We start from the raw sequence: 20312 nt of genomic DNA, 5'->3' as shown, positions 1-20312 counted from the left end.
CATAAGCAACAGGATGAAGACTTCTAGTCTTTCCTACACTCATGTCTTCCCTCCAGAATGTTTCATGACGGGGGTCTTGGCTGGCTTTCCGGGCCCCCAGCAAGCAAGGAGACGCCTCCTGTCTACAGCGCACGCGTTTTAGTAGCTATAATAACACATTCACCTGGTAAATTACTATGTTTCTGGTAAGTGCTCCTTAACCCCTTCATCAAACCTCATTGCTGCAATGACCCATGGGATTGTAGTGTTACACAGCCTCAGTCTGCAAAGCTCTCCGCGTCGCAAATACACACGTAGTGCGGACCTTTGTGCCAAACCACAAGAACAATTTAGATTCGGCTCTGCAAGAGTCAAAGGGAAAGAGGCCGAGAAGACAGATTTCGCAGTGTAGGTCGAAGTGAAAACTGTTGGTTAAAGGGATCGAGATGTTTGCCTAAAAGCTAAGAAGTGCTTTTCTGAGCAGGATTTGCAATCGTTTATTATAGATGATATCAGATAAATGATGAAAAAGTTGGTTTTCTATATCCTGGGATGGAAAGATCGTGATTAAACTTGACTTTTTTCACATTTAGCGTATGTACAGTACACCGTGTATATGTATTCTGCCTTGTCAACAGTTTATGGTAAAGAATTCAAGAAAGTTAATTCATTGTACTTTATCATATTTTATGATTTTAGTAAGTGAATAAAGTATGAATTAAATTGGGTAAAACCATTAAAAGACTGAGTGTTATGCATTATAAAAGGGTTTTAAAGGGTGTGATGCATTATAATTGTTCATAATTTTCGTTGTAATACATTAGATGTTGTTATAACAAATTATAACAGAATTAAAAATGTAAAGCGTAACAATGGATTGATAAGTATTATAATGTATTTTTTAACTGTAGTTAAAATGATTCATGAGACATTACAATTATAAGGTGCATTACAAGCAGTGTTGGGAAAGTTACACTGAAAATGTTATTATTTAAAGATTCAATTGTGTAATTAGATTACTTTAGTAAAAAGTAATTAAACACTTTTTGGAGATAGTAATTTAGTGATTAGTTAAGTGATTTAAGGATAGTCTCTTTAAATTCATTAAAATAACTAATATAAAACTATATTAATTGGTATTAATAACTGACAAAAGTATTACAAATTTCAGAATTATACATTAAAGCACGGATTTTAAATTTTGATGTCAATTCCACTTTTGCACACACACATATATTACACAAGTATTAAGTTAAATTACATCAGAAGTAACTAATTAAATTACAGAAAAAATAGTGTTATCCCTTACTTTACTTTTCAGGGGGAAAGTAATTATATTACAGTAACTAATTACTTCGTAAGTAGTCACACCTGACACTGATTACAAGGCATAATTATTACAATAAAATATAATTGTATAATGCATGCAAGTGTTATCTTAAAATATTTAAACTGACAGAGATAAGTTTATATTTTTGTATTACTTCTGAAACTAAAACACAGCGTGTTGAACCACATACCCACATTGTGTTAAAAATTACTAAATTATCATCAACACACTTAACCTGAACATTTTGCCATTATCAAGACACTCTTACTATGACGAAACAAATGTTGAGGTAAAGAGCATGTTCTTTACAACCAGAGCCAAAGCTGATGTGATCTACAACCCTGCTGCCAAAAGGATTAAATAACTAAATGTTTGGATCTACCACCCACCGTCTTTTGGACCTCAGCCCCTCTGGACGACTCAAGCGAGAGACTACATTTACAGCGAGAAGAGAGCAAAATCTTGCCAACATAAACCATCGCCCTTATTTGCATGTCTGTCAATATAGGTCCATTAACATCCACTGGCTTCGCTATCAGAGTTTATGTTAACACGCTCTCCACGGCCGCGGCGGGAGTCTGGCGTAGGAGGAAGATGCTGAACGTCTTTTTCCACCAAGACCTTGACAAATGGAGCAGCCACTCAGACATGTTACATTAAAAAACGTTTTAGTGTAATGGAATGTATATTTCACCGTGATACGGAGCTATTAAGCGCTTTATAAAATGGCATTTTTCCTACAGGAAAAAGGAGCGGCAATAGATGTGTAGCTTTCAACATGACATATTGTGGTACAGTTATATTGACTGCGATATTAGTTCATAATGAAAGACGTTTATATTGTCCAGCCAACGTAAACAATCAAGCAGGACAATCGCACCGATGAAGAGTCTGCAAACAGTGAGTGACGCACATTTCAATAAGAGAGGACGCGTGTATTTTCGGTGAGAAAATAATTTTTTTAAAATTTTTGTCAGTGGAGCGTTCACAAAACTTGCTACCACAATTGTGGGTGGACACTTTCTGGAGAAAGTAAAAAGACAAAAACAAAACCAATATTAGGATAAAGCAGATTACAATGCTCTGAAAGTACAACACCGCCACAATATGTAAACTCGCCAACAAAGTGATTCTGAAAATGACTTGTAGTTTATTTACATTTGGCTGATGTTTTAAACCAACTTTTAGCATATTACAATTCATTAAAAGAATACATTATATAACACTTGAAACTAGATTCAGGCGTCAAATTAAAACTAGTGAGCGGTTGCATCTAACTTTCCAGAGTCGTTATTTGCTCCTTTAATTTACAAAATTGAGCCAATTGAAAAAAAATTACATTATAAAAAATGTACGACATCAGTATTTAGAATGAAATCATACGATGCGGATCAATACGAACATACGATTATAGCAAACAAGCAATACTGGAATCCTCCCCAAACCCCACCCCTATACCTCACGTTACCGCCATAAAACCAAATCGTACTAAAACATACGAAGAAGTGCATATGAACACGTATGAATTAGCCACATTGTAAAACATAAACGAATTCCCGTGAAATTGCGTTTAAGATGCTCAAGCCACTTAAACATACATGCAAAAATACAATAAAAACTATTCTCAGACTTTTACAGGGTAGATGAAAGCTGAAGACATATTTTAAATGTCTGTTATAGGTTTACGAGTTTGTGTGAGCACAGGCGATCTACAACCAGGTGCATGTTGGTATCCCAGAAATCTGCAAAGTCACCGGCGCATTACAGCTTCAAACATGAATACACACACCTTCTTCACCCACTAACTCATTAAAAGATGCTGCAGGTATGCCAGCAATGTGAACTTTGGCTTTTCATCTGGATTGAATCCGCTGACCACTAACAGACTTTTACCAACAAATCCTTCCAATCATAAAAACTTACGGCACTATACAATACTTTACAATGGTCAATGAGATGAGATTTTCTGCGTTATGGTGGTAAAAGCAAAACACGGTGTTAAAAGATGCAACACTGTTCATTCTAGACCATGTTGATCAAACATAAAGATAAACAGCAAAGCCTGAACACGAAATAAACTTTTGAAGGATGTACTGTCGCAATAAAATGTGTTGAAATAACCCGAGAACCCGACTGCTGGTTTGGGAACACGCCGGATTGCCGTCTGAACCTGGTTAAAAATTCAAAGATTCCAGCCGCCTGTCAGTCACTCAACAGACAGGAGGAAACCAGAAGACCAAGACTGAGAAGATGAGAGAACGGAATTCCCTCGACGTCCCTCCTGAATGCCGTTCACTCAACAAACTGCAGAGTAGTAAAGAGATCATCACGGGTCGAGCAAAGAATGCAGATCTCAGGATGTGCACCTGTGTCTCCAAAACCATACTGTACATTCATCCGTCTGTGAGGAGGAGACTATAGACCCGTTACAGAATTATGGTGGGACGTGCAGGAAATTGAGAGCAATAAGAAAACCGAACTGTCCCATAAACGCAGGTGATTTATTGGTCGGCACACGACCGCAGATCTCAGGACAGTGTCAGGACGGTGATGGCAGGGTTCCAGCATCAGGTCTGGTCCATGTACAATATAACAACTGTGTGACAGGCCAACAACTCCCATTAACACACAGCTGTGTTTATGTGTTGGCCGTTCAAAGACCTGCTGTGTTTCAGAGCTCTTGGAGGGGGTGGATGGGCTGCGACAGGGTTTTCTAGACCTTTTTAGTGTTATGTACCCCCAAAGCCCCTTCAGAAAACCAAGCAAAAATGGAATTCAAAAATATAGACTTGAAATGACATTCAACAAAAGAAAATTATTTTAAACATGTTTGCGTCAAAAAAAACATTACAAAAGGTCAAACCTTATTACAAAAATCAATCACAGGTCGCCCCATTGACTCCCATTGTATTTATTTTCCCTACAATGGCAGTAATGGGGATGAGATCTGTTTGGCTAGTGACATTTTTCTGCTGAACACAAAGGAAGATATTTGGAAGAATGTCAGTAACCAAACAGATCTCATCCCCATTTACTTCCGTAATAGGGAAAACAAATACTGCACTAGAAAAAAAAAAAAAATACTATACTAGTCAATGGGGATCCAAACATCTGCCTTTGTGTGTAGCAGAACAAAGAAATGTATGTAATGTTGACAGAATTTCCATTTTTGTGTGAACTGTCCCTTTAATGTTCAACAAGGTCCCAAATATGCCAGTGGGGGAGGGGCATTCTCATTCTAGAAAGCTTTTAATTGGACTTAAGTCTTCGTAGTGCAAGATGAGTCATCGCTATTTCTGGTCTGTTTTGAGAAGGCTGTAAATTTCAAATATCTAAATTATAAACTGAGGTGGTCATTTTTGGATCGTCGAAGGCGCGTTCCTTGTAACTGAAGGCTTGGACTCTCCAATGCATCGGCATGCTTACAGCTTCAGGGTCTTAACCAAAAACCAGAGGAATAAGAGCGCAAGGAAAGGAGAAGAGCAGGATATGTTGCTATAAATTCAGACTAGATCTTGGCAGGAACAGCAGCAAGTGCTTTTCATGGCTGTCACTGGGCAAAGAAGACATGCAAGTATATGAGAGGAGAGAGAGGAGACGGTCGGAGAAAATGTGGTTGATACGTTATGAAAATGGTCCTGGATGCAAGAGCAGCACTTTTATAAATGCAGTGATACACGACCTGAGGAATTTAAGATCCGCACTCGTGTAAGCATTATCCCTCCATGCCCCAAATGTAACTTTTCTTCAGAAAATAAATGAAAGTTTTTATTTGATTACAAAAGCCAATATTTTAAGAATCCACAAATATGATTTAGCACGGACTGCTCGTAGATCTCATAGGCTTACATATAACTTTCTCCCTCAATTATACTTCACATTTCATCTGCAGACATAATTCTAATCACTAATAAAAATCTGTCTTTGGAATACTTCATTTTGATTGGTCAATCACGGCTTTGCCATTATTTTAGTCATACCTGAGGTGGGGTATTGTAGAGTCGTGTTGTGTTTTTAACACACCTTTCAAGGTGACATAGAACCCATTAGCTTCATGTCAGGGTCCTGATATTTGTGTACCCAACATAACCGTCCAACTGACCCTACATTATTCAGTTTTTAGACAAATCTATAACGTAAGGAATCAAGCAACCACAAATAGGTCTCAACCATTGCATTTCCACTTGGGTTTGGAAAAGGATATTCCTGCATTCCCAGACAATGGTTTGCATTCCCCGACACGTCTGCATGTCCTGTGAATCACTTTGGTCTACGGTTACCTGGTTATACACCAAATATGCCTCAATCCACTTGCATTATTTGAAATGCAATAGCAGGCTCCCGGATAATAGATCCATCATGTAATAAGTCAATATAAATGCTTCAATATCAATAAATATTTCATTGAGTAATTCTTGACTTTAATATCACTTTTGGTATGGGACAAACATCAGCTGGGTCGGCGAAATGCAAAATGTGCACAAATCCTAAAATAGTTTTCAATTTGATGTAAAAGTTGTTTTTATTTTGTATTTATTTCTTCAAGAGGCACCGGTTGAAGTGTCAAGCCTTCTCGAGTTCGCACGAGTTGCCACTAAAACAAAACATTCACTCCTCTAACACCAAGAAATAAAGAAAACGTAGGCACAAAGGTTTCGGCAGTCGAAAAAAAAATTTGTTTCCGTTTCCGAATGGGCGATTTTCACAGCCATTAACTCATTACACCCAGAGCCATTTATTACTACACGACAGCAGCTGCGCTCCTGAAAATGCATTTCAGATGCACGCGCGCTTTCAAGCTATGCATTTTAAAACGTCGATTTTAAATGGTCCTCTCATGCAAGTCCAAAGATCGCACCGCTATCAGCGAGTGTCGGCATGCAAGGTCCTCAAAAGAGAAAAAAACTAGAGGAAAAAGGCCAAATGCAGATGCTTGTACGGCATCAAACGTCTGCTGCCTATTGGCGTGGCTCCACATGACCAAATATGGTAGGAAAAAGCTTGCTTTCCCGTAAGCAACACGCATACAAAAAAGAAAAACCCAAAGCTTTCTAACATGCTGCGCGGACAGATAGAGCCCCCATACTCAAACACTGCACTCCACAGGGCGAAAAAAAGAGCAGAATCACACTAGCTAGGGCACTAGCTGTCCCAAACCATATTCACAGCACTTTATGAGGAAAAAAGGCACATTAGAAAATGCCTTTTCCCTCCAGGCATTTTTGTCCAAGAGCGAAGGGTTCTAGCTGTGAGCTGTGCCTCTTACATAACTGCGAGTGGAAAAAAGGATTCTCATTAAAATATCCAGCCATGAAGATAGCCGTGACACAATACGTGTTGAAGCGGAGTGTGACTGTGAGATTTGATGATATGGTTGGTCTTTGTATTCAACATACGACGTTTAAGCATCTTTAAAACTACATATAAAAAAAAAAAAAAAGAGAGGCATTTTCACAACCAATAAAATGATATACGCATGTGCCAGCAATGCTGATGCATTTATCACGATTTGGAATGAATGACTTCACCACGATGCCATGCAAGATATCATAAACAAAACAATTGTGTATCATTTCCATTTCAAGTTTGTTTTTGCCCACACCAAATGTGACCTTGTCTGTAAAGACCAGAATACATTAGCTAAATCTAACAATATAGATTATGAGATTCAGATTAATCTCAGCCAAAAATATGATGAAAACGGTTGACGGGTGTTTAGTGCCGTAAATGATTTCAAAAAGTAGTCAAATTTGTGTTTATAATATGATAAATACTGAGAGTTTATTGACGCTTCTTATTTTGCATAAGAAACTACAAGACGTTAAAGTTTTCAAGGTTAAATTTTCAGAAATGCTTTTTCACATATGAATGATGATTTAGTAGAAATAAGATATTCACAACGAAACATTTGCATTAAATGGCAGTTAACATCAACACCCTACATGTGCTTTCTCCCGTCTGTTACGGCTAGCTGGAACGTTTAATGGAACATAAAAATGTATTTCTCATAAAGATAAAGAGTTCCTGATGTGCGACTTGTAAAACGTGTCTGTCGAACACCGCTTGATAACCGTGACACGACGCTTGAAGCAATCAACTGAGTGATTTAAGACGGGGTTCAACATCAACGTGGGAGACATGTCTTTTAGTCGTGCCTTACATGGTAGCATACAAACCCAAAGCATGACGCGTACGGCCAACACGTGTACGACATGGTCCTTTCATTCCAGCGTCTGTCAGCTTCTGTCATGATGTTTGTTTTCGACACTTGCTCAATGAGGACAAAAAAATTTTCCATCCTGCTACACAACTGGTTTCTTTCCATTTATACCTCAAGATTCAATGAAATGTACTGTTGTGTTAGATTTTATTTGCATTAATTAATGGGAAATCTACTGTATGAAAACCGCGGGTTCCTCACGAGAGTTGTTAGAAACAAGATCATGCATCGGTCTAGATGACCTCACCGAAAGACGTTACTTAGAATTCATGAGGATGCGAGGTAGGATGCATCATTCAGGCGTTCTGGAAACAGATCTTTTGAGCAAACAACCAGAACACACGGTGTGACGGTTGAGCAAATGGACGCACATAACATACGTCGTCGCTAACGACAAGCAAGACTGTCTTAAAGCCCTCGGAGATAGAAACATGTCTGGCTCACGACGGACAGTTAAAGATCTTCGCTGGTCAGGCATGAAGCTAAATGCAACCGCAACAGTCTTGATGACAGCCTGAGAGATGCAACAAGAAACAAAGCTTTCTACTGCCATTTCACATCCAAAAGAACGTACATGCATAATTTACAGTATACATAACACAAGAAGTTTACTGTACACTTTACGTTGACACCAAGGCTTTGCAAACACATTACTCAAGGGGGCGATAGAGTTACCTTCATGCGTTTATGCTAACAGGATGCATAAGTAAATCGTGTCGTTTTTGAAGCAGCTAGCTATAAACATTGTCTAACAATTTTGTCTGGAGCTTAAAAAAGATGACTTTCTATTGAACATATGCATTTCACATAGGGTTGCACTATTAAATGGAAAGAAACCGTATACGATTTGGCAGTTGGCTGCGATATTTTATGCGCAGTTTGTCATCGAAATACTGTTAAATGCAGCTGCAACCGAAAGTCAGAGGGCGATCTCGCACAGAAACTCCAATGATCCTTAGAAGAAGTACCACACGTATAATAACCAGGAAATGCCGTCTTCCTATCTACATCTGGCATCTTTCGCTCACTGTTTTTCAAGCCACAGGTATTTTCATGATAATAAAGTATATTTATAAGGATGATGTTTGAAGGGTTTGAAGGGTGTTGCTTTTTTAAAATGCACGTTGTAAGCGAATCAAACATGCAGTGCTTTCGGATGGAGCAGCATTTCCCACAGAGTCGTGCTTTATGAACAAGCTGCGCATAAAACATAGCCACAGCCTTTACGATTTCACAAATAGCGATTGATCTAATACCGATTTGAATGGGAATTACGATTAATCGTGCAGCCATAATTTGAGTCACTTTTATCCAAAGCAGCATTGCATTTAAAGTACTTTGTGATGCTAATATAATGCTCCAGGGTATTTTCTTCAGTAAAAGATCACTGCAATCGCAGATCACGTCTCACAAATTAATTGTAAAGTCTTTGCATTCGCATTCATTGCAAAATACATTCATGTGCGGCTTTGCTCTACTCTGTGACTTTTCCTCAGATCACACATTCCTGTGTGAACGCCGAACCCTTTCCCGTGCCCCTCTCTTCCAGCTACGCCACTGGATCTCCCCTCTTCTGCGCATATTTCTGCTGGCTGTTATTATTAGCATGGCTACAGGCCAGCGATTTTAGGGAGTCTGAGCGCTGCGTGGCCCCGGCGGACACTTAAGAGATGGCAGCACGAGGTGTAAATCTGGAGACGTTGGCATAAGCGCGCCCACGTTGATGCGACGTCTGGTAAAATCACCAGGCCTATGTTTAGTGCCACAGGGCTGTGCAGCTACTTGTGTTTCAGGAAACCTCAAAGTCTTTCTTTCTGCCAGTTCCAGGAAAACTCTCTCTTTTCTTTCCCTCCAACACGCTGTCACGTGTACTTAGTCGACGTTGGACGATTTTGCGAGCTTTATGATAAATTCCGCTTTTTAAGTCGAGCGAAATATTGCAGCGGTTTGACTGCGAGCGCTCTCGGTCATGCAGATCGAATCTGTGCACCCCTCTTAAAGAAAAAGCTGCATAAATCATTACCTCAGAGTTTGACGTTCGCTGCGTAATCTTTACATTTACAAGAAAAACACAAATCCCAGGCAAGCATGAAATTGTAAATAATTGAATATTGGAGCTATGGGCTGGTTTTGAGTTTCTGGCAGTGGGATCGTAACTAATGGCCGAAACTGGAAATGAGATTACACCAAAAACCCACGTACCATTGGAGCGACTCCAAGACGTATTTACCATTACGCACCTGTGCCACACACACACCCATTCAGAGTCTACTCTGACATTGGCTGTGTTGACATAGATCTTTTATGACATGCTATTGCATTTCAGGACGGCTCGGGCATCCGCGACTCAATTCCCGTTCATTAATTCTAACCTGAACTAATGGAGCCCCCATTATTATCCGCGGTGGTCTCGCAGACGTCCGTCACGGAATTGAGTGGCATTGCAACCGCACACACACACTGCAGACTGGCAGACGGGTTTGTAACAAGTGCCCATTGTTCTAGTTACTCAGGCCATGTTCATTAAAACAAACCATAATGAGGTCTGCTGGCCTTACATAACCCAACGCACACACACACACAACACACCGAGCTCAGTCGCATTTATCAAAACCTCTCCAGCACTGCACCACTTATAATAAGCCTAAGACATAAAACGCCTTCGCCCACTTTTAAACATGTTTGAATTCTTTGTGTATCTGTCATTAGCAATAATGGGTCTGTAATTATATCCGACTTAACTTTAATTTGAATCGCTGTTTTGTTTACCGCATCAGAACAGGATGAAATAAACAACGTCTTGTTGGCTATTGTTTTGGGCACATCGTGGCCAAGTGCTAATTTTGCTCTATTTGGCTTCTGAAAGACATGGTTACCAAATCCAATAATAAATATATTTATAATAATCTTGTTTTATAAACACTTGTTGTGGTGCATTCTGGGATAGTCTTTTCATCAAAGATAGGCAGCTAACTAGGTTTTGAGACAAAGCTCCTGTTCCACATATCATGCATGCGAGCTGCCGCAAACACAATGCATACTTTCAAGGTTTCCACTTTTTAATCCCTTGATTTGATTTGCTATGTTCTGATCTTTATCGACCATCGGGATACAAACCAAACAAATTCCCAGCATGCAATCCCTCCCGCTTAGATTCATTAGTCGTACAGCAGCCTACGCTAGCTTGGTCTAACGTTACAGCTGAAGGGTAATAAAACCTGCTTTAAGAAAGCCAGACCTGAGATGTTTATTAATAGCGTGAGCGATAATAAAGGGGAATCATTAATAACACATTTCACATGAGGTAAGACTCTCCCGAATGCCTGTTCCTCTTTTCAAAGAACACTTCAGATTAAAAACTCACACGGATTCCGTGCCAGCTGTCGGCTACGGCACGTCACAAGCCGATGAAGAAACAGACTGGGGACGCTGTGCCTCTCAGCTCTTACGCTGACCCCCCTTTAATGTGCAGTTTGAATTATGTTAAGACGCATTTCATTTAGCACGCTCGACACACGTAGAAAAAGAGTCCTGAACGACAGCCCTGGTTTCTTTGATCTCACGCTTTAATTGGCTCTCAAGAACAACGCGACGACATGTGAAGTGGAATGAAAGAGGGTGCGTGCAGCGCCGCCTCGCATTTCTGAGGATTCCTTCGTGGCTAGCATGCTAGCACGTAAACATGCTTCTGATTAGAAGAAAAGAGTTCAGTCCATAAAGGCACTCTTAAACAATTACCGCTGGCTGCTACCATTACCAGACGCACACACAACAGCTCTATTAAAGCATTAACAGACACACAAACAAGGCCGCCGATGGCTATGCTATCGCTAGTTTTCAATGCGACCATCCGTGCATGTGTTTCGTGTTACTTGATACCCTCAACATCATGTTAACTGCAACATCGCAACACCAAACTGGCTGGCTCTTTGACCCGGCTTGGCTCTCAAAACGAATGAATGTGGATGTGACCATGTATGGCTTGACAGTGAGAGGAAAAGTAAAGCGTGCATGTTTTCTCAGGTCAGAAGGTCGGAGGAGTTGCGTCTATTTGAGTAGCAGCTCGCTAGAGCGCTGTTACCTCATCGGTATCGGCAGTCGTGGAATCATCACTCGCTGGCTCTCCCTCATCACCTTTATGGGAGCGTTGGCATGCTCGCAACGTAATCCTCTGCATCAACATGACCTCATGCGAGAGTCAACGTCAATTTTCATGCATTCTTGTGGTTGTGCATCATGGTTGATGTCCTCTAATTCCTCACAGTGCTTTGGAATGGACATCTCTCCATTAGATTTGTTTGTTTAGCTTAGGGCCGGAGCGGGGTGAGATGGGAATTATGGTCCTTCGGTCGGCCGAGGACGGGGGAATATGGACTCGCTGAAACATTTCCTGTGCATGTTTTTGCAGATGAGAATCAGCCCAAAGCCCTAAATTTGTTTGGTTACGTTACAATGCGATTAATTAACTTTCCTCACGAATATCAATTTCCCCCTGTAGTCATTTATAATTTGTTGAAACATAAATTCATCTTTTTGCATTCTTGTTCGATCCTGACTTTGGCTACAATTTTGGGTTGGGGCTAAACATGTCCGTGTTCCTCCCGGTAAATCATCTGCTTGCTGGGATCTAACATGCTTCTGTCCTAAAGCTAGAAAGTGGAAGTGCAAACATCGTCACCCGTCATCCCCCTGAAATCTCTGCAAATCAGCGGTCTGTTTGTAACCCGACTGCTCTATGATCCACAGAAGCAGCCCTAGGGCACATTTGTCGTTCCACCCTCAGACTTTTCCATTGAAACCCGCAGTCTCAAAGAAGAACAACAAACACACCGCAAAGTCAAATCTCACCAAAAAAACGTACCCTCGCTGCAGTAGGATTTAATGTAGAAGGAATTTAAGCTTTATATATTACTGACAAAACATCTGGGACACTTATTGCATATTTGCAGGGACCTAAATAAACACAAGCTAACGTTTCAGACGACCCTGACTTCACATTTGAGGAATGCCCTCAGTTTCGCCACGTCTCCCGATCGTCACAGTCATTGTGGAGCTTGTTGGTTCTGAAAGCACTCGTCGCTGTGCTACACATCTGCGGTTCCTGGACTCAATGCTTTAAATTACAGGCTATCGGATTCAAAGCAGAGGAGAGAAAAAGCTGAGTAAGGGGAGGGGCAGCTGGATTGCATCTCTTGAGGTTACCGCTGCGTGTCGATCATGCCAACGAACCCTTTCGTAGGAGATGTTTAAAATAAATATAACTACAGTTTTGCTATACACAAGTGACTTGAAACAAATAAAAATAGAGATTGAGTAGTTGCGTCCAAGTGACGGTAATAAATCTTCCCAGTCTGTTCCAAAGTAATTTGGGGATGTTTTGTGGATAACCAATAGCTTGACTGTGGTAAAGTGCTAAGAGCGTTGCACATTTAGAGAAACCTCGAACACGCAAACATGCTAATTCAATTATCAGCTCGTCTAGATGCATTTTCATGTTTTTGTTGGAGATCAAAATCAAGCTCTGGTAAATGCAACAGCTCTTAGAAATAAATAAGTACCCGACGGGCAATATGTGTCTGAATGACGACTCAAAAACGTCTATAGATATGATGGCCACCAAACTACAGAAATGCAGGACAGTGCCACCCATGTTATCAGAGCATTTATGTCTGAAGCCCATGAGAAACCCTTCAGGAGCAAAACAGGACTGTTTATCATTCCAGAAGCTATTCCAATCATCAGTCTCCGTGTTCAATATGTTCCTTTTAAGGCGAGGGCATTCCCCGCATATTTTCCAAACACCACACTGTTATCAGATCCAGTTTCATGGCCAATTACTGGCCCCGTCTCGCTCTGCAGTGTTCCGTGTGCACAACGCCGCACTGTCCGCGCAGATACCGAGATGTCTCATCATCACTTCTGCTTTCAGACTTTTTCTAAAAACTCGTGCAGCTGAAGGTCAGAGCAATAAAACCAGTTCCCCAGACGGAATATGACAGATTCTGTACTAAGCTGCATGCACACTATTGTTTTAGCTGGTTGGAGAATCAGCCAAATATACATCCGCCTTACAGGAGGAAGATATGAAGCCTGGCCTGTGCGGTTGTGTTTAACCGGGCTGTTGAATAAACCTTACAGGTTGCAAAACTAAGTAGTACTGTAAGTGTCTGGATTTACGGTTCGGCTGCCAAAACGCAACAGCAGCAATCGAGGGGCGTCACAGAGCACTGGAATCCCCCACAATTCTCAGATGAGACGTTTCCCAAAGCATCCCTCCCCTACACTGTCCCAAATCCCACAACAGAAACGAATGAAACAATATAAGAATGTTCATGGCCGGTGATGCCACGCCGCAAAGAAGAAAAACGCCAAATCCACTTTGGACGACACCAATGAGAATCTTAATGTGTTACAGGATAGCATACATCTAGGAGGCATGGGATAACATTGTTTAGACTACGAGATGTCAATGGACCTCTGGATGAGGTGCTTACACAAAGCCCCTAAAGTATTACTAAACAATTTTCATACGGCCGGTGTAAAGAGATGAGAACTTCCTGTTGTTGAGTACGCTACAGCAGCATATATGGAATGCTACGGGACCCATTTCGTCAGGTCAATACAGGACTGAAACTGCTATTGTTGTTTTAAATACTAACAATATTCAAATAATATTTAGAGAGCTTGTCAACCAATACAGACAGGATTATTTCTAGAGCAGAGGAAAGTAAACCCAGACTGATTCTTCAATGTGATAAGGATCTCTGTACAAGGGTGGGTGTGGGAGGAAAGCTTAAAAGAGATAAAAAGAAATAAAAACGTTTTCTGTAAACAAGCATCCAAAAAACAAATCTACAACGCCTTTGTTTGTAACACAACTGCGTACAAAGTCTTCCCCTAAAGACATTTATATTACGTCTGTTTTTTCCGCCCAACCTTTTAAGATCCTATATGAAACACAACACACACTAGATAATAGAAATTATTCAAAATAAAACGCATGTTAAGCCACATTAAGACGGGCGACAAATGGTTAATATTTTATCAAAGGAAGAGGAAGAGTTTATATAAAGTGCGTAAAGTTTGTCAAGTGTCGCGTCTAAACATCCGGAGACGCGCAAACGTACCTGTGCAATAAGATGAACGAAAGTGCGCGTCCTTTAGAAAGATCTGCAACGAGAAAGTGACAGTAGATCGAGCTTCAGCTTCTCTTTCACTCCCAAATCTGCAACTTTCAGTAACAGGACTCGGAGTTTGTGAAGCTCCTCCCTCATCCCGACTCCAAACCTCCGCCTTTACGCACCGTTCCCACATATCCTGCGCGGTACATTCATTCAGCATCAACACTGTCACAAAGACAACACATCACCAGTAAACACAATAAAACCAATACAATTCCCATTTTAACCATTAAAAACATCTTTATGTGATTTCTTTCTCTTTATGTGAGGATTATATATATTTGTATCACACATTTGATATCAACAATTCAGTCACAATACTTATACAATATGTTATATATAGGCTACATCTACAGTATTTAAATCTATTTATTATATTATATTCAAATGAACAAACATTTTCTTTTAAACAGAAGGATTCTGTTTGTTTAGGACTTATACATGTTGCTGTGTAATAATGTTTCTCTCATCAAATATCTTTTGGGTTGCTATCATCTGACTATAGTTAACATGTTTCAGGCGATTAATATTATAAATGTGACCTTGAGATATTATTATACTCCAATCAAAATCATTTTCAAAGGCATGTTCACATGTTTACATACATGATGCCGTGTCCTAGTTAGATTTTTGTCAACTCAGCCTGCCACGCAATGATAGGACAACAACAGCGGTGTTATGATGCATGGGCTGTTGTTCCTCACCATCATTCAAAACAATAGAGATGAGGCCGCCCTCCAAACAATGGGCTTCAATTTAGAGCACTCTGCTTTGGATTTGTGTTTCTCACAATGCTGAGGTACACAGAAGGATGTTTTGACTAAAATGTGCACGAGTGAGATGTGAGGATTGGCGCGCCCAGACATGAAAATTATTCTGGGAGGCGTGTGTGCAAACAATATAATTATTGAAATTAAATTCTTGAACAGTACTAAAGGACAATGAGAATGCATTTGTTTTCCATGCGACTTAAAAGAATAGTTGCCATGAACAGAAAACCAAGAGCAGTCAAATGTCGATCGGTTTGCCTATAATTTGGTTACGAAGGAGAGGCTGCCAAGCTTTTTAGTCTCTCGATCTGAAGGCCTTGTCTGGACTAAATTTAACTGTAGATTTCAGATGTTTACTTTTCTAACGTGCCTTAGATTCTAGCAACTATTTTATAGAAAGAACATTTAACTTCCCATTTTATGAGTTCATGAAAATGTGTGTCTTTAAAATATCTCGTCTTTATGCTCTCTGATTGACATTGTGAGACAAATGTCCATCTCTTCCTCTCTTTCACAGTGGACCATCATTCTTGGACCAACATATCAGGGATAGTATTGATCAAAATAAAAAAAATCTGGTAATTAAAATCTAGTTTACTTGCTAGTAAGTACCTCAAATCGTTTAATACCAGCAAAACTAACTATTTAACAAAAGCACTGGTAAACAAAATGTGGGCGTTCCCTGTGTGGGTGTGTCCTGTGGATGTGTCAGGTGAGGCTACACCTACTGTACAGAATAACACAACTCGTGATGAAAAGTTCATCATGAATCACATATGCAAAATGACGACGGTTTTACAGGACCTTGAGAAAACATCTCTTCTCGACATAATTCAGTTAACCAAAGATGTACAATATGATTTTAATTGATCTGAATGTCTTTCACATCAAAGCTTAACCTTCAAGCCCAAAAAGTGTGGAACATTACCTTAAAGACATCATCTGTGTGCAATCCAAACCAAATCTCATTTGCTCATAAATCTGCACTAATACAACAGGAAATAAAATAATGCGTTCTTTAAGATTATGCATGCAGGCCAAATATTTATAGGTAAAACATATGTAAAATATACAACTATATATCCAAAACTCCACATTATTACACGCACTAGTTTACCTAAATTCACAGATTTTATATGTTTCCCTGTTGACTTAATCTCTCATGACCTAAAGCTCCCTTGTGTTCAAGCGGACGTGCTGACTCCAGTCTTGATGACTGACTGCCATAACCGTGCCAGTTTGCCATCTGCCTTGCAATTGAGGATACAGTGCCACCCAAATTCCTTCCTCTTACCTCTCTTTACTTCCTTATGTAAACATCATTACATATGTCCACAGGCAGAATGTCAGATTTTACACCACAGATGTACTTCTCTCTATTTGTACAAGGAAATACTTGCGTAATATTCTTTGGGGAATACTGTGAGATATTTAATGACATTCCCTAAATGAGGCTCCAATTAAAGGGACAGTGCACTTAAAATGACATTTCCCTCATTGTGTACTTCTCACAATAGTCATATTCAGTTTTTAGGCAGAATATTAAGAAATGACAGCCCTAGTCCTCATTCACTATCATTGTAGTGAAAGTATATGGGGGCTGGGATTGTCAGCCTTTAATATTCTGCTTTATTTGCACCACAGAAGAGAGACCTGCACATTTTTATAACACAAAGGAATCTTATGGCATGCTGGAAATCTGGAGTTGGCTGTTACTCTGTCGCCCCCTGCTGTTTACACATTGTAAATACACAAATACAACCAGTATGCGAGGGTGGTAAAGTGTTAAATGCACAGTGCCACCTGTAGGTCAAAAGACAGAACTGCCCTTACCTGGGTGACCAGATGCAGATTCGTGGAAGTGACATTAAAGCCTGTTTTAATCAAATCTTTGATATTTTAAATGAAGGTCACAAACTACCCAATTCACTCGATACGATTTTATTAAAAATGAAACCCTTTACGTTTGTACACTACAAAGTGGTAATAAAATGAGCACGCTCTTCAACCAAGGGTAACCTTATTTGTTTCAATCAACACAGACTATGAACCCAATATTTACACAGTCGATATGAATATTAGTTTATATTATCTTTTGCTTCTCTACAGACGGTGCCCACGTGTTTTTATTATCGCAGTGATCACAAAATTAATATTGCAAGCGAGCCACAGCTGATCGACCAAATAAATGAATAATTTACCATGTGATATTCTAGGTGATTAAAATTCTAACTGTCACTGTTATATGAAGAAGAAAATAAGCAATAGAAACCATCACATACATCCTAATGGATTTAATGGGAATTGTGATGGAAACCATGAACATAGGTCGTTTTCTAGCAGGCCTGTGTTCGGATGGAGATATGTCGCACGCTTTCATCTACTGCCCGGCGTCAAACAGTTTCTTTCTGCCTTCCATGCCTGACATGGCCTCCACGTTTTTCCTCCAGTCCGTGACCTCTTCCTTCTGCAGCAATAGAGAAACGGCAAAAACACGCTTCAGTAAGACAGAAATAGTTGCACGTGCATGTCTGATAACAGCGGACTGTGGCATCACGCCTCAAACAGACAGGAGCTCTTTAAATGCCAACATTTCACCACCGCTGGGCCTTCAAAGGAATCGAAATAATCCGTCTATTCATACTGAGGTGAGAGGCAGACAGGTGACTCTCTGAGCACGAGAGCACTTGTTAGAAAGCAGAGCTTTACCTTTTCCTCTTCCTTTTTCACTGTTTTGAGGTTGGCTTTAAAGTCCGCTTTCGTGACTCTGTTGTCCGTGAGCGCTCCCAGCACGGCATCTGCTGACTTCTTCACCCGCTTCAGGTTCGGTCGCTTCATTTTGCCCTTCAGTTCATAAATCTTCTGGGTTAGTGACAGAATCTGGCAAAAACAAGAATTTAGCGAATGAATCAAAAAGTAGACTTCATTTTATTACATTTATATATGTATATCAACAAATATTTTGCATAGTTAAATAATTTTTGTTTTATTTATATTCTATTACAATATTCACTTAGTTTTATTACAGTATATTATATAAATAATAATATACATAATATAAAGTATATATATAAAGTGTGTATAGTCATTTTTTATTGCATTATATATATTTTAATCTTTTTATTTCAATTTTAAGGTTTTGTATTAAATTATACATATCATAATCGACATTCAAGAACCATTGTTTGCTATTGAAAATATTATTATATTTGAAGAGTTTGTTTCCAAAATGTCGTTTTTAACATTATAAACACAACTGTTTTTTATTATGTTATCGTGTTTTTATAGTGTTAGTTAGCAGTTTTTTTTAAGTTATGATGGCTTAAATCAAAACAAACCAACTGCAGTTTGATTGATATTAAGTGGAATGCACGCTAAAAAAAAATGATTTTTTGTAACCAAACTCTTCATTTCTTTTATTGGTTGCAACAATATTTAACATGAAATACCTCTGCTTCATTTCTGGCAACTTTTATAGTCAGGTCGTATCTGGCTTCATCCACAATATCGATCTTCTGGTGCAGATCTTTACAAAGGTCCTGCAAAGATCTCAGTTTACTAATGTAAAAACAATCATGCATTCTTAAAAGAACACGTGGCCATGATAAAATACAGCACGATAAATATGTTACGGTCAACATTTGCACCTGCAGTTCTTGAACGGAAAGGCCGGAAAGTTTGAGGGGTGGCGCTCTCTCCCTGAGGGCGTTTTCTCTTTCGATGCTTTTTTGCTCTTTTTCTATCACCAGCAAACTTTCTGCTTTTCTCAGCAATTTGGTCTGAGGGTCAGCCGAGAGAAGTCAAGTTAGTGTAAAGTAAAATCACGGGAATTCTCCAAGAACAGATTGCCTCCACAGACAGCTTTGCTTTGCATGATGTCTGAGATGAAAATAATGATGCAATAAATCTACAAAGACAAATTAAACGCAGAGATCAAACTGAATTTCATCTAATCTCTCATCGGGACACGAGTGCTGTTTGATGTCGGTGTAGTTTCTGACCCACCTTTAGCAGAAGCCTGCGTGTCGCTGAATACTTTGACTTTGTCCTTTTCTTCTGGAGGATGGGGAAGAGTTAAGAGCGGCTCATTATAATCTGCAGTCATGTTAAAACAATCCTGCTGGCGAGTTTAATCCACACACGCTGTGCTGCATGCATTAACTGTCTGACACCATTCCAGTTTCAATTTCCAAATTGAGGGCTCAGTCGCACAGTGGAGTTTAAGTGGACCAGATGAAACTTGCGGCGTAGATTAGTTTTTAACATGCTGTTCATTTTCTTCACGGTCTCACGCAGGGGAAAAGTATAGGGTCATTACATCCACTGCCATAAGAATTCAATGGGTTTGTTAGCGTGGACACTTTTAATTTATAAATAAAACAAAGGCAAAACAAAACACTCAAGACAAACACAGTGTGAATTTGCTTACCGGTCTGTGGGGACGTCAATGGATGTTTACAAAACAAATCAAACAAAACAACGCATGCATCAGATGACATAAGAACAACATTGATTATTTAAAGTGTTAAAGGTGGCTACCGGGGAGTTCCTATATGGGTTTTAGATATTTGTTCTCTGGTATATTTTTCGTTTTCTTGCAATAGCAAATCTCTGTTTTAGATGCACAACTTCAATTATATTTAGTTTAAGTATAAATATTAAGAGGGGATTATTTTTCTCATCATTTACACGTCATTTCAAAACCTGTATGACATTCTTCTACAGAACTCAAGAGATTTTGAAGAAAAATGACCCCGTTGACTTCCATTGTACGGATACAAAACCACTGAGACATTTCTCAAACTATCTTGTGAAGATGATGGTGTATAAGT

General features: G+C 39.6%; 2 protein-coding genes across 10 annotated transcripts in view; both read right to left on the bottom strand.

The window, feature by feature from the left end:
• The window catches only part of cald1a (caldesmon 1a), a 37500-nt gene extending 22690 nt beyond the window's left edge, over positions 1-14810 (bottom strand). For 7 of the 9 annotated variants that reach the window (XR_008906661.1, XR_008906662.1, XR_008906664.1 and 4 more), the window contains exon 1: positions 14657-14810. The gene's annotated coding sequence lies outside the window, so the exon portion shown is untranslated. The remainder of the gene's footprint in view (positions 1-14656) is intronic. The other 2 variants (XM_056747942.1, XM_056747943.1) reach the window with 1 other exon arrangement.
• A 2595-nt stretch (positions 14811-17405) lies between these two features.
• Positions 17406-19554, bottom strand: tnni4a (troponin I4a; the record flags this gene model as incomplete). The annotated part of the gene is made up of 5 exons (XM_056748994.1): positions 17406-17947; positions 18190-18360; positions 18930-19019; positions 19128-19259; positions 19486-19554. Coding segments are annotated over 5 exons (549 nt in total), but the record flags the coding sequence as incomplete, so codon positions are not given.
• Between the last annotated feature and the right edge of the window lie 758 nt (positions 19555-20312).

The sequence above is a fragment of the Triplophysa dalaica genome, chromosome 5, assembly GCF_015846415.1.
Source record: "Triplophysa dalaica isolate WHDGS20190420 chromosome 5, ASM1584641v1, whole genome shotgun sequence".
Classification (NCBI taxonomy): Eukaryota; Metazoa; Chordata; class Actinopteri; order Cypriniformes; family Nemacheilidae; genus Triplophysa; species Triplophysa dalaica.
Note: the sequence above shows the minus strand (reverse complement) of the source record. Positions and strands in the feature narration are given on the sequence as shown.